This window comes from Mya arenaria, chromosome 5 (assembly GCF_026914265.1).
Source record: "Mya arenaria isolate MELC-2E11 chromosome 5, ASM2691426v1".
NCBI classification, from domain to species: Eukaryota; Metazoa; Mollusca; class Bivalvia; order Myida; family Myidae; genus Mya; species Mya arenaria.
The window spans coordinates 58,339,725-58,367,448 of record NC_069126.1 but is presented as its reverse complement, the minus strand read 5'-3'; the positions used below and the strand labels follow the sequence as shown (position 1 = coordinate 58,367,448).

Sequence of the window (27,724 nt, the reverse complement as noted above, 5' to 3'; positions counted from 1 at the left end):
GCCACCACATCCTCAACCATCTAGACAACAACAACGTTCTTACATCTCTGAACCACGGTTTCAGGTCGGGTTACTCGTGCGAATCCCAGCTCGTCGTCACTGCACATGATCTCCTTGGGCATTTCGATCGCAACAAGCAGGTGGATACCATCATACTGGACTTCAGCAAGGCGTTCGACACAGTGCCTCATCAACGACTGCTCCTCAAGCTAGAGAATTATGGAATTCGAGGACCACTACTGAAATGGATCTCCCACTTCCTGACTCTGCGAGAAATGTGTGTCGTCGTTGAAGGTGAGAAGTCCCGGCAAGTCCCCGTTGGATCCGGCGTCCCCCAAGGCACTGTGCTCGGACCCTTGCTGTTCCTCTGCCATATCAACGACTTGCCCGAGAGAGTGAAGTCCACCATCCGACTTTTTGCTGACGACTGCCTGCTATACCGGGCGATTAACTCGTTCCGAGACCACAAACAGCTGCAACAAGACCTAGACGCTCTACAACAATGGGCCAATGACTGGGGGATGAAGTTTAACGCGAAGAAGTGCTACCTTCTGAGCTCAAAGCACAAATCCAGCTTCTTCTACCAGATCAACAACTCCATACTACAACGTGTAGAAACCAACCCCTACCTCGGCATAACATTCTCCGAAGATATGAAGTGGAATAACCACATAACCAACATAGCAAAGAAGGCCAATTCAACCCTTGGATTTCTACGTCGCAACCTCCGGTACTGTCCAAAAGAATGCAGGAGGAACGCATACCTGGCTCTAGTTCGGTCCAAGCTCGAGTATGGCTGCGTCATTTGGGACCCCTACTCAACCAGTGACATCAACCGACTAGAGAAAATCCAGCGATCGGCAGCACGCTTCATCACTAGGGATTACCGCTCTCGACATGATGGTGCGGTCACAGAGATGCTGTCCCAACTAGACCTCCTCCCACTTCAAGAGAGACGTCGCCACCAGCGGTTGACCTTTCTGTACAAGATGGTGAAAGGGCACGTACCGGCCATCAATATTGAACACTATCTCACACCTTTGAGACCGAAACGAACAATTAGGGCTAAACGTTTTGAAAACTTTATCACCAAAAACATTGTGGAAAACTCAGTGAATAATAACAAACAGTGCTTTTCAAATATAGATAGTAGATCAGCCAATTTCAAGAACTCATTCTTCGTGAGAACTGTTCCAGAGTGGAATCAATTAAGTGACAGTGTGGTAGATTCATCAACCATAGATTGCTTCAAATCAGCTCTACTTACAGACAAATAAAAACTAATTTTATGCGCACACCCCCGTCAAGTGAAAGCCAGTATTGGTAGCTTTGACGTACCCATACAGATACAGATACAGATACAGATGACAAGCGTAGCTTTATTTGTAAAACATTTCATACGCAACGTCTGTCAACCAATGTAATTTTTCCCGTTTTTGTTAAACTAAAGTATTTATATTGTGTTTCCTAATTCCATTTTTAACTTATTTTTACGATATGCTTGAACAAGACACAGTCTATTAGAGACACGTTTATCCCTTTTATCCCTGTTATTCTGTATTTAAAAATAAGTGTCTCCCTCTTTTCCATGATAAGAGACATATTTCATACAATTATTACCATGGAAAATTACACAACCATTTTATTTCCCCCACTCGACGCAAAGTCATCCTTCCTCGTTTTAGTATTAATAAGCTTTTTTGGCACTGTTGACTTATCTTTTTTGTCCTCATTTTGTCATGTTTGTATGACCCGAGTGTAATAAAGATATTTCTTGTTGTTGTTGCTGTTTTTGTTGTTGCTGTATGATAATTTCAAACATATTCTATTATTCACGAAGTCTTCCTAGTGCGTCAGTTTGAGTTAAATTCATACAAACCTAACAAGGTAATCCACACAGAGATGCATTATGAGGTGAATCAGATTTAACATACAATTGTGTGAATCTTTCTGAATCTTACACAACACCAACTTTAAGCAATTTACTGCAGACATAATTGAAAAGTTGAAATAAGATCCTGAAACAACTGTTTAAAATAAGATTAAGGAATAATACCCGTCGTTATGTTATACATATTTTTATAAAGGGAAACCTGTAGCCAAATAACGTTCTATTACATTTTAGAAAAATGTTAACAAGGATGGACTCGTCTACGCAGACTTAGATTTTCCTAAACCACGAAAAGGACAAAATCCTTACATAAACGGCCATGATGACAAGACAGTGTATGAAGAAGTTGATTTATCACGAAAGGCTGATCCGTTGCCAGACAGTGACGACGACGCATCTGGCGAAAACAAAAAGTAATAAAAGCGATTGTTTTAAACAAGATCACTGTAGCTAAAACTTATTTTGTAGTGTTTGTTAATTAGACATTGCTGTCCTACATGTATTCACTTTTTAACTATTTTATTTAAAAGTTGAACTATTTGAAAACCGTAAGTTTATTGCAATTTGTAGAAGTCAACAAATAACTCATTCAATTTTCAGTACTGTCTTTTAAACAATACGTTAATATATTTGCCCTAGGCATTTTGATAAATTTTACCTTTTTTAGGCTTTAGACACTATTTTTAATACATTTCAGATCGTATCATTTATGAAAATGAATTGAAAATGTATCTTATATTGACTTGACTATTACTAAGATATTTGTTCACCGAATGTTTATATAATATTCATAAAAATCAATATCAATGGTCGATTGTTAAAAATTCATTTCACCGGTGTTAATCATTTTGTAGATTTTAACCTTATAATGAACAGTGAAATGACATTTATGTTTGGTTAATCAGAAATAAAGTATGCACTTTGAAATATTTTTCCGCCAGAAGTTATTATGTTGGATGATGTATACAAACTTTATAATGTTGCTAAGAGATTTCAGAATTTCATGAACTTAATGAATGCCTCAAACTATAGTAAAAAAGTACTTATGTTTTTCTTTAAGAACAAGCAAGATTCGTTCCAAAATGGAAAAAAAAAGTATATTTAATTTAATTGAACATGTATCTTAAACATATCAGTTTAGTGTTTTACTCGCTCATAACGTGTTGAAAAAATTAACAACAGCGGTATTCTTAAGCCATTGGATAAGTAAGTTGATATCATTTGTATGGAATATGAATAAATGTTGTATAGATTTAAAATCATTTAGAGTAAACTCTATAATTAAATTATTGAATAAGATTGGTTTGGTATTCGAAAAGTGAACAAAACGTTGATTGTCAGAGTTATATTTTTTTCATTATACTGAATGATATGGATAATTGATTATGTCTTTAAGAGTCAAAATGTTTTGATGTTTTATTGTTTTATTTTATGTTTATAAACGCACATGAATTTGTTATATTTGCACAAACTACAACAGCTTTTAAATAGTGAGCATTTATACTGTATGAAATTGAAACTACCAATCAAAAACATGACCTCAACATATAACACTTTATTATGATTACGGCTGTATAGATCCTTATTTTATTATTATTATTATTATTATTATTATTATTATTATTATTATTATTATTATTATTACAATATACATTTTTGTATTATGGCATACTCCAAAAATAATTAATCTGAATGACTTGGTATACGGAGAGCTAGGACTTGACATGGATATGTTTTTACGTGGTTAAACTTTAAATTTGTTAGATACGGATTCAAAATGTATTTATATGACATGTTATAAATTGTTTTTGCTTCAATATAACCATCACAACCATCACATTTCTTTTGTATTACACATGTATCACTCCGCATGTTTGAAAACAATTAAATTGGAAGAACAATCTTAAATGGTGATATATAAGCAATTTATATCTTTATTTAGTATATGCCTATCAATTTCCTTTCCATATCCAATAGTGAAAATACAGCACGCCGTTTTGAAATATCCGTAACACCATACTGTCGTTTCTGCGTCCGCATCATGCAAGTACCGTGTGTAGTCTCGGAATTACTTTCGCATTGCTAAAAATAGCTTGACATCCAAGCAATTTATATCTGTATATATCATTTTTTCTGACAATAAAGATCTATTTGAATAAATTACTTCATTAACATCATGATGAAAACGTGCTATTTGCTCTTGATTGATGAAAAACATATAATATATAATAAATCATGACATCATTAACATGTTTAAGATGTCACCATTGAAACGAAAGCACATATCGTTAAAAGTATTGTGTTTATATTATGATTCTATCTAGATACTTTCACATAGTTCATTCATCTTATAATCAGAAAAAATAATCGTATATAGATACTTTGCTTTAAATTCTACCTTTATCTACATTACCGCAATGTATGTAGCGAGTAAAATAGCAATCCTCTGTCTGTTTTGGTATTTAGCTCATCATCAGCGCAGCTAAACCAGGCAGATTGTTTTTAATATTTATTACCGGAAACGGACCAGTGATAAATTTCCTGTTCAGAAAATATGTTAGGTAGCTCGCCAAAGGCTCGCTCCCTATTTTGTTGAATCAAACTATGTGCTTTATGAAAAATCGTGCCAGATCCAATATTTCTGACGTTTTTAAACGTTAAAAAAGAATTGCTCTTACAAGTATGTTAATATCATTAATGCTTAAATGTAATGATGGACTGACTATACCAAACATGTAAAAATCTATTCCATACAACAACAAGCATGCTAATATGTTCAGATATGTTTTATATATAACATAATATTATATCTCACATAAATGTGTCCCTTCTTTGTATATATAAACTTGATCGGTCCGTATATCACTGTATTTTGATAAAAATCCAGTTTTATGACGTCACCGGTCCATATCATATTTTTGGCCGGTCCGGACCTCGCCAAAAATATGATATGGACCGGTGACGTCATGCAACTGGTAGGTGCGGCTTGCTTTTTTCACAACGACGTAGATTTGTCGCAAGTAAACATTATTAGCTTTGTTCAATAAAACACATCTTAAGTGCATTAAAAATAATTAATGGTTCTATAAAATGTTTGGTATAATATAAGAAATATAACACACCACTTCGGGCCATATGGCATTATAAGGACCGCTCAGTCAGTCCCCGAAGGTGAATGGACCTCGGCTAACGCCTCGGTCCATATACATTTTCGGTGGCTGACTGGCCGGTCCTTATAATGTCATATGACCCTCAGTGGTGTGTTATATTTCTTAATGTGTATGCATATGTGACTTCTGATCTTGATGAGCAGATCAATCGCTCTACTCTCGTGAATTATTTGATTTATCATTACTCTCTAAATCAATGTGTTAAAGTGCTGATATTTTACTCTGCTATTTACGGAATATCCATGTGTGTTATAGTAAAACACTTCATATGAATATAATATTAATATGATTTTTTGTTAATTTTAGTCAACACAGTTTATTTAATACCCATTATAATAAATGTAATGTGACCTAAAATAAAAGTCGGCAAATAAGATCCGTGGATAGCTAAACATTATGATATGTTGTTAACGCCACTAAATTAAGATAGTTAGTTGTGAACATAAAATAATCAATGATGACCAGTTATTATTAACATTTAAATTAATTGACACAAACTGAACAGTTATACATAAAACTAGTGTGATTTAGAATGGTAAGATGGACATTACCCTCACAAATATGTATGTATTGTCGTTAGGTAACTGGGAACGACACCACTCTTTTATGATGGTTTAATATTAGAATATAATTTAATAATAAAAAATAATTAAAGGAGTTAGTCGTGCTAGTTGTTTAAAGAGCAATTTCTGTGATAAAACCCAAGTATGTTATTTTATGTAGATTAATAGAATAGTTGACAAATGTTTGTTTTTCTGAGTTCTGCCAGATTTGAACGGTATCAGCTATAGTTGCCGGTGATAAAATGTTGTTTTGCCCATCCATTTGTTAAGCATTCAATTATAATTTCCTTCTTAAACGTGCTTGTGTTATCCCAATGCTTAATAGGAAATTAAGCTTTGTTCATTGTCATAAAGCCGGACCTTTTATGACAATGAACGACAATTTAAGATTTTATATGTATGTTCGCTTTGTATTTTATGCATTGTACGTATTTAGTGTTGAACTATTTGATATAAATACCTACTTTAATCATTCAATTTTTATATACCTTTTCTAAAAATAAATGATCTTCTCTATGTGGTGTTTTGTTCCTGGTCTCATCTGGTTTTGTTAAATTATGATATTGTGTCTTAAAAAAAGATCGTAGTAAAATTGCAAAAATAATGGATTCTACCCAGGAGTCTCATTTCGTTAATAATTGCGACCTATAACTGAAAACAATCACTACCAATAATAAGTGAAAGGAGCCTATAAGAATTCAATGAACTACTGCAATTAATAACTATCATTACCCAGGTAGGTCTATGATATGTATTTAACAGTTTGATTGGTCAATGCCATTACGCTATCAATGAGCATGATGAAAGCATATTGAAGTCTTACTAAAACTTGCCTCACTTCGTTAAGGATGGACGTAAAATGCATATGCGGCAATGGGCAATTAAATTGGCAAATGCCATTTTGCTAGTTTCTAACTACCAAGAACCTTCTGAACTTCACTACTATCGAACAGTGTAAGATGTTATAACAAAGTATGTGATAATGCTACCAAGGAGCAAGATTGTATGCCATTAAGCTGTCAATGTGCGTCCTATGCTGACTATGAAAGTTTGATAAATCAACGCCATAATGTTATAATTGACAATGGACCAATGTCATAATGTTACAAGTGACCAATGAAGCCAAATCAGTAAGCTACGAGGGAACTGAGTAAGAATGTCAATGATATTTGCTAAAAGTGTATTGCGTTGACAGTGTTATATACGTAGACCAATGCCATAACACAATCATAAGAGGTTTATTAAGAATTTAATGATATATCAACAACTAAAGCCTTGCTCTCACTGTCACAATTGCAGCCCAAATGCCCTCAGAACTATTGTAGAGGCATTATTTATGTAATGATTTGTACACATGGACATATTCAATCGATAAATAACCAACATGCAATGTCACGACACTTTATAGTGGATGTGTTTTGCAAATGAAAATTGGCAATTGGCTATGATTTAGACAGTGCCAAGATAATCACCAATTTAGTCGGGTTGCATGAATAAAGTACATGTGTTGTGGGTACAAATGCAAAGTGAAGCTAGCTAGACAAACACAAATACTATACATACAATATCATCAGGAGAAGGTAACAAAGGGTGCAACATTATAAATATACATGTGTATATATAGGTTCCGTTTGAACACAATGGCAAACATACGCAATGCTCATATAAATTTATACACTTCAGCGAATGGCTTGATGTAAAAAGTACAGTTTTTTATGTTCTTTTCTACTTATACCACCAACCATGAATATGTCAAAATACCCATAGCGATTGGTCTGTATTTGATTAACTTAACATATAAGTAAACGATGCATGCCAAACAAAGGGATCTACTAAGTGGTAGAACAATAACGGTTAAGCAGCAATAAAATGCCATTTATCAACGACATTAACTTTTATCTTAGTACATGATAGTGACAAAGAACGAACACAAATTATTTGAGTTGAAACTCCATAAGAAATTTCAAAATTGTATTAAAAGACTTGAACGTAAGTGACTGATATCTAGAGAACAATGTCTATATATCATAAATGAATAAAGACAAAATTAAAAAAATGAATTAACTAGATATGTAGGTCTTGTCTGAAAACCGGAAACAGAAACTAGGGTTACCAAAAAATATCAGATAACCGACTAAAAGTTTGTCGCAAAATTATAAAAACCGTCCAATAATAAAAACTCAAACTTTCTGAAACAGTGTTAATGACGGGTTGTTATAAATAATTAAAATGAAAACAACTGTATACAGTTTAAGAACTATAGGGAGCGGCATGCAGATGTACAGAAGCAATGCTAAAATATATGTTATCAAAATTGATGAAAGTTTGCCCGCTCCAATTATTCAAAATGGAATGGAAGTTGAAAAAAAACATTTGCCAAGATAGACTGGATCAACTTCTTGTATAAAACATACAATTAGGATACTCATCAATGTTTCAATATGTACAATAACAAACTCCTCAAAAACGAGCAATATGCCGCGGTAGCGACATAAGAGTATGGCATTGTCCGTACTAGACTGAGCTGACTTCTTGTGCATAACATAGAGTTAGAATATTCAAGGATAGTTAACTATAAGCTCGTCCACTTTAAATATGGATTGCCCGATCGATCCCAATTCACAGACAACTTTTTTGCATATTGCATGTCCTTTTTAAGCATTTTGAACTGGAAAATGTAGCAATAACAGCAATAAAACAAGGTTTCGTTTAGTATTTGATACAATTTTACATCAAAAACAGTTTGAAATTAGAAAATGTTCGGTCGACCGAATAGGTTTGAAATAGTCGTAACTATTGAAAATAAAAATATGAAATCACAAAATGAAGGGTCGACCGATCATTCAATTTGCTCATATCCATATACTAGTTATATTTAAATATAAATTCAGAAAACGTTTACCAAACCAATTTAAAACAGTTAAAATTCAAAATTCAAAATTAGAACATAAATGTACTAATGTTCGGTATTCAGAACAAGTAAGAAATTGACAAAATTATGACTAAAATCAAAACAGAAAATTATAAAAACATATGCTGTCGACCTAAGAAATTTGAAATACATCAGATTTTCGAACTACTAAAAATCAAAATATGAAATCATAAAATGTTTGGCATACCGAACATTGGTCATATCAATTAATTAGTAAAATTAAAATATTAATTCATCAAATGGTTCTTCGTCCTAACAAATTTAAAACAGTTGAAATTCTAAAAAAAACAGTCACAATCAGTATTTCAATGTACCAAATGTTCGGTCGCCCTAACAAACAAGAAATGGACAAAATCGAAAAAAGGAATTTGTAGACAATGTTATATTGACCAAACAAGGTTGAAAAACATCTGATTATAGGACCATTAAAATTCGAAATATGAAATCAAACAAAATGTTTGCTCGTTCGACCGAACATTGGTCATATGAATTGAATATAAGATTCATTCTAACAAATTAGAAATGGACAAAGTCTAAACTAAAATCAAAACAGTAATTGATAGAAAATGTTTTGTTGACCTAACAAATTTAAAATAGTCAGATTTCAAAGCTATTGAAAGTCTTAATATGTAATAAAAAATGAACAAAATTGATACCCATTGAATATGAATAGTATAAAATCACAAAATATTTGGTCGTCCTAACAAATTTGAAAAGGACAAAATAAAATATAAAATCAAAACATGAATTATTAGAAAATTTTCAGATGACCAAACTATTTGGTCAATATTTAAAATTATTGAAAATCAAAATATGAAATCACAAATTGTAAGGTCGTCATAACAGGTTCCAATTGAGAAAAAAAAATCACAATCAGTTTTTAAATGCAGAAATGTTCAGTCGTCCAAAGGAATTTAAAATGTACAAAATCAAAACATGGATTGATAGCAAATGCTCGGTAGACCAAACAGCTTTAAATATGGCCAATATGCAAAAACATTGAAAATCAGAATATGAAATCACAAAATATTCAAGTGTTTGAACAATTTAAAAATAGAAAAAAATGAACTAGTATCAAATTGTGGATTCAGAAAATGATTTGCCGTCCAAAGAAATTTGAAATGGTAAAATTTCATAACTACAGAAATCAAGGTATGAAATCACAAAATATAAGTTCGTTCAAACAAATAACGAACGGTCAAAGTTCCAAAAAAATTGGTCGTTGGAACAAAATTTAATTAGACAATTTATAAAGAACTACTAAATTGATGAAATTTGATCAAAACATTTGCTTGGTTGTCCAAGCAGATTTGAAACGACCTAATATTGATAATTGAACATCAAATTGGAATGAACAAAATGTTGAACAATTTTGAATTGGTCAAACTTAAAATATAAAATTGACAAACGAAATATGATATCACAAAATGTTAGAACGTCCCAATTTGGAACAGTTAAAGTTCTAAACATTTAAAATCAGTCTTTAAAATCTAATGTTCCAAATGTTTAGTATTTTCAGAAATTTAAAAAGGATAAAATTATAACATAGATCAAAATTAAGACTTGTTCAATTTTGTCATTGCGATCAACACCGCCCATGTAGTGTCGGTATAAATGCATAGAGGTTGTTTAATTGAGGTATTGCACAGTCAGATCTTTGTTGACACAAGTTGAGTTCAAGTTGTCCATTTACATTATGTCACTTTGTTTGTTTTGGTTAGGATGTACACCATTTTATTGCTTTTTAACAAACTTCCATTTTGCAGCCACTGGTAGTGATGTCATGGAAGAGAACATGCCTCCACTTTTGTCTAAACTATATCTTTGCAAATAGTCTGAAATGCTAGACATCTTAGGTATATATGTCATTTTTGATACACATTGGTATTTGCTTTGTTGCTCATGTACAAATTATGAGCTAAGAAATTAAAAGCCTTCCAGGCAAGATCTTTTGTCAGGTAGATGACTATACGTGTACTTAGTCTAATGATCTTGATTTTCTAATTTGTCAAAATTAAAATCATGAAAAATATATAATAAAAACTAAATCTATGAAAGTGGTCCTTTCGCGAAGACTGGTAAACTTTCAGAGAATATCTGTACAAGAAATATATCTTGTGTCAGGAGGCGAAAAAAGCTGATATTTGATCAAATATATTTTATAAGGTTTATTTTGCATGGAATCACTGTTTCGCAAGTATTGTTTCCACCAGGCCTTCATGACTAGTCAAGGCCGACGTCCCTTCACGCGTCGAGGCTACTAGCCGACATGCGTTGATCGCTCCGACATGCCTTAATTCCCACAGCGACGAACTTTATCAAAAGAGTAATCAATATTGACTATTCACAACTTATGTTTTCGTTATAGTTGATCAATAAGAAGGCGTGGCGGCCGATCGCCAGAAGGCGTGTCGGGAATATTTCGCATGACGCATCATCAAATCGCTTCTTTGGCTCTCGACAATTTTTCCCAAAATAAATTTGCATTAGGTGTGAAATACATAAAAAATATAGCTATTTTCATTAAGTGAATAAGAAAGAATAATCACATGGATATTAGTTTCTCATAATGTACCTCAAATTGTCATATAACCTACACTACTTCAAGGTCAATGTCAAGGTCATTTCCAGGTCAAAATATAAAAAATACCTTTAAATTTTTCATGTTTACTTTTCTACTTTTTTTAAAATCATTTATGTTATGTGTGTGTCAAAAAGTTGTGGCAGAATTGTTAATTGTATATTCCTTCATTTGAAACAATATCTTGGATATAGCTTAATTTGTTTAAAAACGCCAAGGTTTCATACTATAATAGCATACCGAAGGTTGTCGCGAGATTGCTATTGCTGTACGAGTCTTATAGAAAACTGTGCTAGTGTTACACTGACAGTCTATCTAAATGCATGGCATGTATCTATTTCATAATATGCTTTATGTTGACAAAGTTATCTTACCTCTCCCATGTCAAGTTGAAGCTCATTTCAGCCAATTCAAGGTCATGGCCATTTTAACGTCAAGGTATTAAAAATAACACAGAAAATGTTTTTCCTGTAATTTTTCCATTTTTATTTTAATTTACTTTAGTAGTCTGTGTCTTAAGGCGTTGACAGAATTGTCAATTATATTCCCTCATTAAAAACAATTGTTAAGGGTATAGTTAGTTTTATATTTTTCGAATCCGCCAAGGATCATACCGTTACAGTGTGCCAATTAATTGTGATCGCTTAATCGCTATTGCTGAACTGGTGGTTTGGCAAGTTCAGCTTTTGCTACAGTCAAATAATATGTATATCTTATCATGGCATGTATCAATTTCATACTGTGCTTCATGTTGACATACCTCTCTGATTGCTTCAAGGTCAAGGTCATTACAAGGTCAAAATACACTAAAACACAAACAGTTGAGAATGTTGTTAGTTTTCGTCTTTTCAAGTTTAAAAAGTTTGTTATTAAATTAAATTTCGTTGCAGAAAAGTAATTGATAATTTCCTTTGATCTCTGTTCAGATACTTTTAAAGTGAATTTTTTAAAGATGTTATGGAGTGAGCTAGGTGTCGTACTAATACATGTTACCCAAGGCAGTTACCACAAATTGTTGTTTCAAAGAGACTTATTATTATAATATTGTAATTGTTTTGTTTTTAAACATACATCCATATGAATAGATGGTTACTGTTTTATAAAATAATTTCGTATTGAAAAACAAAATTAAACAGAATCAAGGTCAAACTCATTTGAATGTAAAAATGCAAATATGTTCAATATCGACTTTGTTATTATTTCATTTATTTATGTTTTGGTTTAATTTAATTTAAAACTATCTATACAATACCAAAATCACCATTCATGAGCCAATTTAAACAAGCATCATGATATATTTTTTTGCAATAAAGCCTTTCTTACTACATGGAATTTCGTCAAGAGTTCAAAAATCCCTATTGTGGTTACAGTCAATCGCATTTATTATCAAACAAACCCAGGCGGGCTCTAGTCAAAGCCAAGCCAGAAGCCATTCAACCGCTTTTGGGCTGTAACCAAACCCAATCTTCCAGACCATATAGACCGTATGAAGCCAATAGAGTGCCAATTTGATCCATAAAGTTGCTATATACAAGACCATGTAGGTTCTATTCGAACCGTAACAGTACCCGTGCCATTGTACAGTTAAGCATATCAATAGGTAAAAAGTTTGCAAAACTCAAAAGGTCGATAATCAAGTCGGTTCAATTCTCTATCAAGCCAATTGTGACTACAATAATGCTTATTAGGAGCCTATTAAGTGTCAAATAGACCACAATTGGAAACCATGAAACCATTTAGAGCAAATCAATCCCATGTTTAGCTCTAAGTAAACCTACTCAGTGTCATAAAGACCACATTTGGCAACCATTTAGCAGATTTAGAGCCAATGTGCAGCACTGAGTAAACCTTCTCAGTGTCAAATAGACCCCATTTTGAAAACCATTAGGCCCATTAAGATTCAAACAAACCCATGTGAAGCCCTAAGTAAGCATACACAGTTCACTTAGGACCACATTTTGGAAACCATTAAGCCCATTTAGATCGAAACAAACCCATGTGCAGCGCCAAGTAAGCCTGCTCAGTGTCACATAGACCACATTAAGAAACCAGAAAGCCCATTTAAAGCGAATCAAACCCATGTGCAGCTCTCATTCAACCTACTTAGTGCCATAAGGAAACACATTTGGCAACCATTAAGCCCATTAATAGAGAAAGAAACCCATGTGCAGCTCTTAATAAGTTTACACAGTATCAATTAGACTTCATTTTGGCATATAAAGCGAGCTTAGAGCAAAACAAACATGTACAGCATTGAGTTAGCATACTTAGTGTCAAATTCACCGCATTTTGGAAACCACGAAGTTCTTTTAGCTCCAAACAAGCCCATTTAAAGCTCTTAGTAAGCATACACTTTGCCCATCGAATCACATTATGGAAACCATTAAGATTAATACAAACCCATGTGAAGCTCTATGTTAGCCTACTCAGTGCCAATAAGACCACAGTTCGGAAACCAAGAAACCGGTTTATATCGAAACAAACCCATGTACAACTCTTAGTAAGCCTATTTAGTGTGAAATAGATGACATTTTTGGAAACTAAAAAGCCAATCAAATCCAAATAAACCCATTAGCAGCTCAAAGTAAGCATATCTAATGACCACATTTTGGAACATTTAATGCCCCTTTAGATGCAAACAAACCCATATGCATCTCTTAGAATGCATACACAGTGCCCATAAAACCACATTTCGGAAAATATAAAGCCCTTTTAGATCCAAACACACCAATGCGCAACACTAAGTCAGCATATACAGTGCCTATTAGACTACATTTTGGCAAATATAGAGCCCGTTTAGAGATAAACAAACCCATGTACAGCCATATGTCAGCATATACAGTGCCCATAAAACTACATTTTGGCAAATATAAAGCCGGTTTAGAGCCAAATAAACCAATGTACATCACTAAGTCAGCATTTACTGTTCCAATAAGACTACATTGTGGCAAATATAAAGCCCGTTTAGACCCAAACAAACCCATGTGCAGCACTAAGTCAGCATATAAAGTGCCCATTAGACTACATTTTTGCAAATATGAAGCCAGTTTAGAGCCAAACAGACCAGTGCGCAGCACTAAGTCAGCATATACTGTGCCCATAAGACTACATTTTGGCAAATATGTAGCCTGTCTAGAGCGAAACAAACCCATGTGCAGAACTATATAAGCCTACTCAGTGTCAAATTTTGGAAACCATAAAGCCCATTTAGATCCAAGAAAACCCATGTTAAGTTCTAAGTAAGCATACACAATGTCGTTTAGACTACATTTTGGAAACCATAAATCCCATTTAGACTAAAATAAACCTATGTGTAACTCTAAGTAAGCATACCTAACTTAAGACCACATTTTGGGAACGATATAGTTTATTTAGAGCAAAACAAACCAAAGCAAGAAACATAACGGATGATTCATATTTATATGTCATGGTATATTTGACCAATGAAGTCTGAAGTTTGTTCTTCGTTTTAAATCTACTAGTATATCCTATAACATTTTTTCATATTCGACGAGTTTCCTTCAAAATGCTTTCTCTATACACATCAGTTTAGATTAAATAAAATGAAGTAGAATAACATAACTTGGCTTTTTTTTTAACCAAACTAAACTTGAAATATCTTCAAAATGGTACTATATAGATCAGCAATCTCGAAAAGTTAGCTATAAAATTGTGAATCAACAAATTTAATATATATTTCAATAATGAGAGTAGAGGTTGACGTAACTGATGTCAAGAAAAATGTTCAATGACTATCATGCATATGAGTGAATTGCTGTTTTATTCACTAGACTCCAGTAACTGTATGGGTATGATACGCCTACTGATTACCGTTCAGATTTTCCTTATAATAACTTGATCATGTGGTCTGATGTGTAGGTTTATTAATAATTTTAAGTGTATTATAAATAGAAACACTGCCTGTATTAAGACATAGGTGTATAGTGGACTTAGAGTGTTAAACCTGCACAATTTGCCTTACTATTTTACTCTTACAGTTATATCAACATTGTGAACACCGTTGGCACTCTTTAGTGGTATAACATCTGCTCCTATTTAACAAAACTTAACTCCTTACGTTAAAATATTGTTTAAAATGAGGGACCATACAATTCGCAATTCTGCCAGTTTTTGAAACAAACTACAGATACATTTAAAAAAAACAATCAACATTATTATAGGAAATATCAATTTTTCGGGTAAATTTCATTACTTGACCTTGAAATAAACTTGACCTTGACCATGAAGTAGTTATGGTTATATGTCAATTTGAAGAGCAGTATGAAAAAAGTCATATCCACGAGAATGTTTCTCATTAAATTCAAATATATAATTATAACTGAATTGGCAATTCATTATAGCCATCTGTTTTTATCATTTTAAGCTTATTCTAAATATTGACTGTTTGTACGCCATTTTTAATATCTGCATGGCAACAGCATATAGGGTGTATTGAAAATAAAATATTGAAAGAACATACGTAGCGGTTCATTTTGGTACATATATAACCGTGCTACACAACATCATTTTTAAATAATAAAAGAAAGAAGCCAATCCGATAGTGTATTTTCTCAAAAATATCATAATGACCTCTAAAATGACATTGACCTTGAAAATATAAAATGTATTGAAACTTGAATCTGAACAGGAACTGGTGTTTTATATAATAAAAAGTTATTTGGTTTTAATATTTACTTTTAGAATATTCTAACAACCCATCATTTGATTATTTCTCATTTTACAAAATTATGGCGGCTGTTTTGAACGGCATCTTGAATTTTGCAAATTCGCAAGATTCGCCATGTGGCCAGAGGCACTTTTCACAAACAATGGCCTTTCTCCTAACACAACATATGAAAATAATAAAATTATTTGTATAACATGCCGGACTCTTTTTTCTCAAAAATGAGGACTTGGAACCCGGACTTATTTTCATCCTAATTCAATATGATGTTATCCAAAAGAATGACTGTGAGAGCAATAGAATAGAGCCAAAATCTTCCCGCTAGGAATAAACTTTCCTATAATAAAAGAGGGTAGGGCGCTTATACATATGTTGGTTTTTAGAGTAATTATGAACAATTATGTCAATATAAATTGACTATTCTTTGAAAATGTTCAAGAACACTAGATTGAAGACATTAGTGTTACGTTTTAAAGCATTAAAACATTCAATCTATGAACTGTTCCGATTGGCATGGTTTAGTTGGTCAGGGCTAAAGACTTCCCATTTCTAGGCCAAATTTGTTAAAACTTTGTTTCAGAATCAGTATATTGAGCCCTTATATATCAGTTATCTTAAAACATCTAAAAGCATTCAAATTACAAATTAGCTACTCACTCAAATATCGGTTATGTATGTTTACATTCTTGAGCTATAACTAAATCACAGGTAATGACCCTAACATTTGATCTATCTGGAGGAACCAGTCCTTTGTTATTTTTGCTTGTAGCTTTTTTTTAATCATTTCTTAATGATCTTATTCTAGTATATCCATCTTTAACAACACATGGTTGTACATTTGATGTTATTCAATGTTGCATCAATCTATTGTTGCACTTCTTTCTGTTCTCAATTTAAAACAACTACTACATGAACAGCGATTCAGAGTTTTTGACAATTTCTGTTTTGGCGATGTCAAGGGGACCTAATGTCTAAATGTTAAAAAAGTTCCCTTAACGCTCATTATAGTGGATATTTAACAGCTTGGTTATACGGATTCCTGGGGTAGTATTCAATATTGGTCTTAATTGGATCTAAGATTCACGTAGCGTATCAGATTAGGAGGTAAAAATAACACCCCAATACAGTGAATGAAATCGATGATGAATGGCCATAAGATTGACTTAAGTTGCATATTGAATACCACCCATGGTAGTGTTTACAGGGCTTCTGGATTTCTAAAAACGACAATTTACACGATGCACATCGATCCATAAAAATTCTTCTGGTATGATGAATTCTTTGAAAAATGAATATAACCTGTATCCTTGCTTTATGATCCTGCAAACGTTTGGACTTCTCCAAGTTTTACCGCAGCAAATCCAAGTCATCAGCATTGTCGAAAAACATTTCTATAGACCATCCATCACCGATTAATAATTGTCTGCCATGACTTGAATTTATCTTCACCTGCCCTTACCTTTTAATTAACGTTCATATTTATTTAAATGCGGTCTTTGTTTTTGCAAAATTTAAGGAAACAGGACATAAACCCCGCCATTTTACCACGTTAGCTTTAAGTCATCGCTGGCTACGAGATTGTGTGAAGTCTTAAGCTGGAAGTTTGAATGTATGAGTGGACGATCCAGCGGCATATCATGCAAAACATGTAAAATACGGCTGCCCGCTTAAGCTATCTGTCGGGCTGAAATAAATTATTTATTAGAATATCAACACAAACGTTAAGTCAATCTAATAATGACGCATGTGATTAACAAAAACAAAGAAAACGAGTAAGGATATGATCACATTAAAAAGATGAAAGTTATACGGTTAAAAGAAAAGCTAAGATAAGATTAACTTTATTTCCATTCATGGGTCATGTGATATAACATGTAAATAAAAGTTAAAATAATGCAGAATATAAATTGAAACAATAAGATAGCATATTTAGTAAATGTAAATAAGGCTTCATTATGATTTCATAATAATAACATTAGCTCATATTGAAAATTAAAAATCCTGTTTCCCATTTCCTTTTATGCCTTTTATTAAAATTGTGTTTTCAATTGTTGTGATACGTGACAATATTGAAATACCAAACTAAACTGCTATTCAAAGATCAGGACTTGATGTTCAAGTCTGATTATAACTTATTACTGGGAGTCATGTTTATTATCAACCTCAAAATAGTATTTATAAAACTTTTAACAGAGGACAACAGCAACAAGAAGAAATTCACTCATCAATTAACAGTCATAATTAAATCACTACTGATAACCTTCCAAATGAGTATTAACAGTTATATATTATGCGCAATGTTATTGATAACCTTAAATATTGCATTTTTGAGAATTACATTGTTATAATTTTATTTCACCAAACATGATGATCTAATTTTGAAACATTCAAATACATTATTGGTTAATATTACCTATTTACTTCCATACCTGAATAGCCAAATCAACTTGTTATTTTTAAAAGAATCGTAGTTGTTATTATAACTAGCAATACTATCATAAAATAGTTTTCGCTGCTAAACGTAAGCTTTACAGTCGGTAATAAAATGGACCTCATCTTCAACCATTTACATTTCGCACTGTCTTTTCTTAGCTGTAATATCCTTGCATCTGCCAACTTCTATTTCTATGTTATGAGGGCTTATTCTATAGTTTGAAAAAAATGTTCTTACATCATGGGTCTTAATAAACCTTAAGTTTGGTTCTCTGCAATAATTGTTTTTAAATAAAGAATATTTTCTAAGCTTGATAGTTTCAAACAACAGTTATTTGACATGTTGTTTAAACAACTATACAGTTTTCGTTTTACAATATTGTCCAACTGTTTATAGAATATTTATGTTTGTTGTATTTAAAGAAATTTCTGTTCAAATTGAAAACTAGATACCCAGCTATTTATACCATTTTCATAAAGTTAACAACTTTCTGCATACGCACTGTGTAACAAAGTGTCTGTAATGGCAGATACCAATCTATAACAATGCTTTACATTAGCAAAGATGAGTTATAAGTGAAAATCTTTTTTTATTTTTTTAAAACGTACCGTGATACACAATCCTGAATTCTTAAAATATGTGAGTTTTCTTGAAAGATATACCTGGATTAGCCTTATCTGCTGAATAATATATCGGGAACATTCGGCGCCCCCTCTTTCAACACATTAATTTAAACCAAATTAATTTGTGCTCTTAGGGACGGGCAGAGGTCAAAAGACTATGCCCCCTGAGTAACGCTCCCTCTAACATCAAATCCTGAATTCACCTCTGCTTTACATGTTTTATTTTTTCAACTATATATTACGAACAATATCTAGTGGTATATCTTCCTATAGAGAACGATGTTACGATACATATATATGTTAAATCTGCACAATATCAGCAGCATAGGTAAATTGGTTGTGCAATTCACCATATGTAAAACGGTGCCGCACCATATTATATAAAATTGAAGAAAACACATTGTGATTGTTTTCTCAAAAGTGGAGATTGAAAGCGCCGGGAAAGTCTCAATTATTTGAGTTTTATTTTCAAATCTATTTATGCCATTTCTTCATGTTAAAATGCATTATGATACAAAATATCTTGTATAATTGTATTGATAAACATGAAACAGTTCATACCAAAGACTGGCGTGTACAGGGTTTCACATTGTGTGGCATAAAAAACACCTCAACGCGTTCAGTATACCACATAATTTATGAACGTGGATAATTTACACATATTATCCAAACTACCAAAAAATTATGTTTAGTAATGTTTGGATGGGGGAATGGGGGGGGGGGGGGGGGGGGGTGATGCTATGGCACTGTTTCAACAATAATGATTTATGAGTATCTCTTAAAAGTATGAGTTGAGTTCAGTTGTTTCGAATAATTGACACACCAGGATGGAAATTGAAAAATGTCATTTATTCAAATTAAATGACGTATATCGTTACAAACGAACAATATACATGGCCGAAACAAAGATGGAGGTAAATTAAAGGCCCTTCAATAGCACACATCAAATGATACAAAATGCATTAAGTAAGACAGAAGATAAGATAACAGTAAAGCAAAGGTAAGATAACAGTGTAGCGAAAAGGAGAAAAGCATGACTGATATATACAACATGAAAAGAATAAAAATAATATAAACACAAACAGGCATGGCTTATAAGCGAACATTTAAGGGACCTTATTAGGTATGATACGGTAAAAACGCACTGGTCATTATATTGGGTGAGGTAAGATGGGAATAAAAGCTTGTGAAAATACTACTTTATCCGGGTTAGCATAAATTATCTGTGAAATTATTACGTTGTGAGATCAGCGAGATGAGACGGTTAAATAAAACTATCAAAATCGGAAACTCGGTACTTATAATTTACTGCGTAATGAGTTATATCCCTTAAAAGTATCATAAATAAATTTATTTCTTAGGCAATAAATTAAAGTTTAGATACATCATAATTGTATTGAATTTGATACCAGTATCCATCCTCATTTAAGAAATTTTATATCCGTTGAGAATACGAAATCAATCGCCCTAGGCAATCTGCTGTATCTTGTTTTATAGCACAAAATGTGTTTACTAAAAACAGATGTCACCAATGCCATGGTATTAACGACTGTTATTATTGTTTAGTGAACAATCCATCGATCACTCGGGCAGTCATCAGTTTGAATTTAATTTTCGATGACTGACTGACTGACTGTCTGACTGACTGACCATGCAACACCCTACCACGTGGCGATTGGATAACGTAGTCACGCCCAAAACTAATGCAGTGTCGTGAGAAATAAAACAACGCCCCCCCCCCCATTCAATAAATTACCACGTTCCGATATACCTATATATCTTAAACTAACGTTACTTTTGCAAATCTAATGGCTGGCATATCCAGTTCCATGCTGTGCACCACAGGCGACTTAGAATTGCAGCAACAGTCTCCCCCCTCACCAGTACTTTAAAATGGTAAAGTTTCGATGGCTCGGGTAAAAGTATATGGCAATATTTTTCTTTTTTTAGTCAATAAAATTGTATATGGTGAATGTCCTTTGAAATTATCCTTTATAATGTAAGTACATTTTATACAAACGTTTTTTTTTCTACGACTTAAGTGTCATTTTCATACATTATTATTAAAATAATATACTCATTGAATATTAAATAGAGGCTAGTTGTTTAAATGAGATATCTAATACATTTTGTCGACTTGGCAACGATTTTCCCTTTTTACTTATGCTAAAAAAACTATTTTAAAGGGACCTAGGTTTAGGCTATTATTCAATTCGAAAAGCGCAACAAATCTATAGTCACGGCTTTAAGCTTTGTATAGGCTAAGTGTACACTGACGTTTCATTTGGAAAGCAAAACGGGTCAAAATTCAAAAAAGGTATCAACAAAAGTACAAATGAGTTTGTCAGTGTATTGGACCATTGGCGATAATGTAGCTGAGTATTTAACAGAGGAGAAACCACTTATAAAATATTTTGATAACATACTTGTAAATCAAAGTTACTATTGTAACCGGTTTCAAAACTCGTATTTAAGCTGGAATTTTGATTTTTGTTTCGACCAATGTAACTGCGTAATTCTATAGATAGCAGAAGAAAAATGTATCATTGATTATCCAAAACATACTTGTAACTCATTGTAACTATTGTTACCACATAGCTATGATCATATATTTCTTAAACACAAAACACGTTTTCAAGTTTCGTTCACAAGGAAATTAAAGACTTACAATTCGAGGGGTGAACGCAAAAAGGTTCTATCTGCTTCTTTATTTAATATCACTTAGAACCTTTTCGCATTCATCCTTCGAGTTGTATGTTTTATTCTGTTTGAAATCGTAAAATGTTCAAACTAGTTATGTCCACGAAGTAAAAAAGTAGTTAATTAAGATGCGAGTTGTCACCTATTTTCATGTTCAAGGTATTCTATTAGTGACTCAAACCTTAAAACATATTTTTTAAATCTTACATAAAAACGTAGTTGAGAATTTTCGTTTTCGTAGCCTTGGTAATAGCTTTTTTGTGACTTTCCCCTTCCTCTTCGATAATATTTTTTTTTCGGTTGAAACATTTTATCCTAAGTAGTCTTGTTTGTCGTTTTCTTTATTCTATACCTCATATTGAGTATCTTTGAATGAATCGTCTATGAAAATTTACATAATTATGTTGCATAACAATATTGTCTTGCCTAAAATTATGTTGTTTAGCTATTCATCTATATGACGGAATAACTCATTTAATATAATATTATTCTTAGTCTTAAAATCATGATCATCATTATCATTATTATTATCATTATTATTATTATTATTATTATTATTATTATTATTATTATTATTATTATTATTATAGTATAATATGTTCACCTTCGTTTTAACCAATGTTTTCGCCGCGATAGACCTCTGGAGTGGACACTGGCATTTAAACTTACCCCCTATGATGACGTCATGAAATATCGTTGACATTAAGATAACGATAACGAGAAAGGTGGATTAACCTTCTGATTTCGAATATGTTAAGCAAGTAAATTATTATTAATACGTTTTATAGAAATATGATTGCGATTGAAACTAGGAGGGCAGTAAACACAATTCACACAAATGGCAGTAAATGATTCAACCGCTGAGGAGAGGTGTAAGATCATCAAAGTTACAGAGGGATACGATGCCAATAGAGTTTAAAATGTTTTGCAGGCTTTTGAATTCAATCCCGACAACAAATCAGGTGATGTTGACTCTTTAGATGACATTTTCGTACCTGAAGAATTTGTGTCAAGTGATTGTATCATGTAAATGCACAGGGGGCAGAAACAACTTATTTCTAATTTGTATTTATAGAGAGTCAAGGATAACATCGGCTTTTTACACCAACTTTATATTGGAAAAAACAACAACACATATTTAAACGTTAGTGATATGCAATAATACACATTCATGCACAGGTGATGTTTCCATCTAAACGATCAAGTCATTCAAATGATTCCAAACAGGCGCATATGTTTGAAAACTCAAAAAGTTTCACTCCAAAAGCCGTCTGCCACCGCGATGTCAAGATCGACGTCAAGTAATTCATGCAGGAAAATCAGCTGTCTCGTAAAGTTTCTCCGCCACGTAACAAATTCGGCATCGATTTCCCAATCCCTTTGATGAAATGTTCCAAAATACTTCATTCACAACAACTTTGAACGGCTTAAATCCGTCTGCGAGATGACAAAAACATTTTATTTACGATTTGTTTCGCTATTTTGCCGTTTGACTTTTAACCCAACTATGATGGTAGGAAAGAGCTAAATGCTATATACTCCCTGATTGGTCGGTCTGGACATTCGGAATACATCGGTTACCTTCGTAAATACTGTCAACTTTCCGATTCCGGTGTCAGCATTCAAGGTGACCGAAAATGGCCAAAATGTGTACATGGTTGGTCAGGCAGGTACAGGTAAATAGTATCTGACCAAGACAAAAGTCGTTTCGGCTATTTGGAATGCATCGGTTAATGTCGTTATGAAACTGTCAGACATCGTAATATCCGTAATGTCGATGGTCCGTAATGTCCGAAAATAAGTACACCTTTTCATTTGTTATCCAAACAATAATAGATAGTTTGTCTTTCGCTGAAATTTAACATTTTCAGTTGATGCCGTACTACTAATGAAGATTTTGCTTTCGCTGATCAATTACCGAAATGAAATTGATGTCATAGCTGGTACTCTACGAACAATTACCATATATTGGTAGAAAGCTATATAATCTTAGATAGCTTACCGTTTTTAATAAAATGTAATCAACAGTACCATTTGGTCCGAGAGCAGACGCACAAACACAACAGGTCATTGTCTAATACATCCAAGATAAAAAAAACAACATCAGTGTTTGATGCAGACAGCGGCAGAAATCTGGCGGTACGATACCAGATCCCGTTGAAGCTGTCATATGCCATTACTATCCATAAAGCTCAAGGAATGCTATCCATAAAGCTCAATGAATGACTTTGGATAGGTTTGCTTATATAAAACATTTAAATTATAAAAAAATATAATGAATTCCAAAATGTAGTTCAGCTATTGGAGTTATACACATACATTTCTTCATGAGGTTCTCAGTTTGTATATATTTGAAACATGCCCTAATTATACGTTTGCCTTATGAGAATGAAAGATTTTTGTAATTGGAAAATCATTTTTAGACATAAAAATCAATACAATAAAACACATTAAAATTGTTATTGAAATAAAAACATGTTACATTGATATAAAAATCTACTCGACTCGTTTATATTTTAATATAAAACATCATCATTGCAAGGAATTGAACCCAGATCACCATGTTAACTGTCCTTTTGTTTACCATTATTATGTTTGAATGCAATCACACACCAATGCATAACGTATACATTTTATATTCATTTTATGTGTTGTGCAATACAACTTATCATATTAAGTTATGTTCCCAATGTTCATGTTAACACATTATTTGCACTATTGAAGTGGATTGCAGACAGATCTTTGAACCAGGCCAGCTTGGTATAGAGAGTGGGTGGTTTGTCTGTGGGTGGCTTGCGGGTTGTCAATTTCACTGAAAGTGCTGTGATTCAAATAAGGTAAACAACCCCAAATAATTAACTGACTGTACAAAAATTGTAATTTTATTGGTTTAACACTTAAGTGGGTTACATTCGGGTACATAGTATTGTTCTTAATTCCGTCTCAATTTTCCCTTTTTTTCCTTGCCCTTTTCAATGGTGTATCAAGAAAATACGAAAAATCCATTTTGGATACCATATATTGTTCAAGAATGTCTGGGTTTATGTTTCGTCGATACTGAAGAGCTGTAGGATTTGTGTTTAGTCTATTGAACTTTCCTCGCTGTTGACAGAACACATTCTCAATAACATCTGAGTTTATTAGCACAGAAATGACAGAGAACCCCGGATGTTTTCCAAACATTTCACAACACAATTGATTAAATCCCACTTGGCTTGATTATTCATCATCATAACACTGACATGAAATCATTAATTTTGGTGATTTTGTTTGCATTTGTCAGTTAAAAACAATAACAGTGCATCTGTGAGTTTCATAAACCTCTCATCATTGATTGGTCTTCTGTCTCGAAACACTTCAATAACCACAGCAGTGTGTCGAAGCAATTCAACTGCACCATTGAGGACTTCCCAGCAGGCATCGCAGCGGGGTCAAGCAATAATGCAGCCTATAGGCGCAGACAGACCTTGATAAACTAAAGGTAAAATGTCTCCGCACGGGCTCAAAACGGGCTGATTTCAGGCCAAAGTTCCTAAGCATGCCGGTCCTGGGTACAAACCTGGCCGAATGAGACTAACACGCCGTGTTGAAGCCCGGAGGTAAAATATCGGAAGTAACGACAGAGCTCGTCGAGACCTTTCAAGCGCTACATCGATGACCAGGATCGGCCGAGAAATTGCCGAAATATGGTCAAGGGTTCGAATTTGGTTCTTCCTGTCCATAGCTCGTATCCTCGTGCGCATGCTAGTCCAGGGCTAGTATTGAACTCGAAATCGGCAGATTGGGACGATCACCCCGTGCCGAGGCCGGGTCATAAGATATTGGGATCAGTACGCATCGACTCTGGACAGCACTTGTTGAGACCTTTTCTAACGGTTGCTCAATCGCCCAAATCGGCCGGGTGGTTGCCGAGTTATGGCCCGGCAAAGTTTTTTTTCTCGGTCCCGGCTGTTGGGAAGACAAGGCATTTTTGGTCCTCTCACCTCGGTGTGGGGACTGTTAAGATGTTTAAATTTACATATAATTTATAGTTAAGTTAAAAATACTGCCTAGAGGATTTTAAAAAAATCTTGAATAAATATTATAGTTTATATATTTGAGCACCCATATACAATGTAGTGAGCGACATTAAAGAATATTACAATTGCAAAAGCAAACACACATATTCTATGCCCTTGCGTATTGCACAAAAACAGAAAAATGCCAGCTCGTAAAATATGTCGACGAATCAAATACAAGCTTTGAAGCCCGCACATATATATAATAAATACAAGTATCATTGTTTAAACTGTTAAAGCTTGCTGAGCTTACTGAACTCATACACAAGTTACGCCAGTGCATTATTTATAGTTCGAAAATTATATTCTATTATTTTGTATAATATTAAGTCATGCATTATCATCAGTTCAATTTGTGTTTTAATGAATATCGCAAAACTTGATATAGGTTTCGAACGCGCAACCTGAACATATTGATGTGCAGGCAGTACCAATTAATTGGCCACTAATTCTGTGTGATGAGTTGTTTTCGGCCAATAGGTTATTTACTCCCTAACGGATTATACCAGTCATCTGACAAATACAATTAAATCTGAGTAAGTATACCCTACTTACGTAAAAGGAAAATTAGGCCGATTGTTCAGAACATTGTTAAAGTTGACAACGTTGTTTACGTCATAGTTGTTAACTTTAAAATCTGTACTGCTCTGTAAGTTTATTTAATCGACCCAGTTGTGATCTGCAGTATTTCAAACAAGATTTGAGACAACTATTTCAGTTTCAGTTGTTCTTGTTATATTTAGTTGTTATCTTGTTAATCACGTTGTTCACTTTCACAAAGCTCTGAACAATTGCCCCATTGTCAATCAAGCATTGTCCAATCAAGTCAATTTTCTTAACTACGGATAAATGGGGTCGAGTGTGTGATCTGTCTAAACAACGGTTAAATGGGGACCAAGTGTGTCATTTGTCTTAACTAAAGCTAAATAGACACATGTGTGTATTCATAATTTGAAGCTCCAATTTCGAGTGCAATATTTAAAACTTTTTTTTCTTATTTATTTTATAGATCTATGAGCATGTTTAGAATAATAGTATGTTCTATAATTTGCATGATAACTTTGATAAGGTTATAATATTACATAATTTTGTCAAAATTTACAAATACTTTTCTATATATATATATATAATTTACATATAAACACACGATTAATGATTTAGCCATAGTTTTGTGGAGTATGTAAAAGACATAAACATATCAATAATATCAGCAAACCTTAGCATGTCACTTAATGTCATCAGTGTATAATATGAGGATTATTTGTCAATGTCCTTAAACACACAATAAGGATGCATAAATCATACACATAATAAATAGCACATACCAAGTTTGCAAGGTTATTTTGTTGACCTTGCAGCAATGCTGTTGTAAAGCAGATGGCTCATTATTTACATTTACATTTTACTGACCGTTCCAAGGCGGTACCTTACAATCCTTGATAAACATACCTAGTTTTTGTTGTTGTTGTTTTTATATACGTATATAGTATGTATGCAATGTGCTGTTAGTGGAGTTTTGTGCTGTTTTTCCATGTTTCTTGTTTGTGATTTTTGGCATTTACCCAGTGCCATTAAACCGGGTTTATGTTTAAACTTATTGCTACTGGGCTTGTTTCTGTAGTTTTTCGCATAAATCATGAAACTTGTCCGAATTATTTTCTGCAGGTTATATTTGTCAAACCTTGTATCGGCCAAAATATGAAATGTATAACTTATAACATGATTCATGCATTGTCGAAAAGCAACAATGATTTAATTTGAAGTGGTCCTTAAGCTTTATATATTGATAACGCTTTGGTTCTTCAAAGAACTCACACATTTCGGTAACAACGCCCGATATATATTTCCTCCGCGTAGTATCGCTTTTGACAAGCTTTTTAAAATTTCTCGAGTCCGTAAAGACGATACTTTGTAGTGTTTCTCTCCTAAGTCTCATGGGCTTCTGTAGTGATATATTCAAAATACTTATTTGTTACGGGCGTATTTCCATTGAAGAAATATATTTTCCTAAGTATGAAAATCGAATCTGAAGGATTTTTATTCATATGTTCGAATAATTGGTTCTGAAAAACAGTTATTTGAAAATAC

At 33.2% G+C, this 27,724-nt stretch overlaps 1 protein-coding gene across 2 annotated transcripts in view; it reads left to right on the top strand.

Moving 5' to 3' along the window:
• Positions 1-6,140, top strand: part of LOC128236296 (hemicentin-1-like) — an 81,122-nt gene extending 74,982 nt beyond the window's left edge. For both annotated transcript variants that reach the window (XM_052951183.1, XM_052951182.1), the window contains one exon: positions 2,126-6,140. In XM_052951183.1, the coding sequence (XP_052807143.1) occupies positions 2,126-2,308 (183 nt within the window). In that variant the 3' untranslated portion in view covers positions 2,309-6,140. The remainder of the gene's footprint in view (positions 1-2,125) is intronic.
• The last annotated feature ends 21,584 nt before the right edge of the window (positions 6,141-27,724 follow it).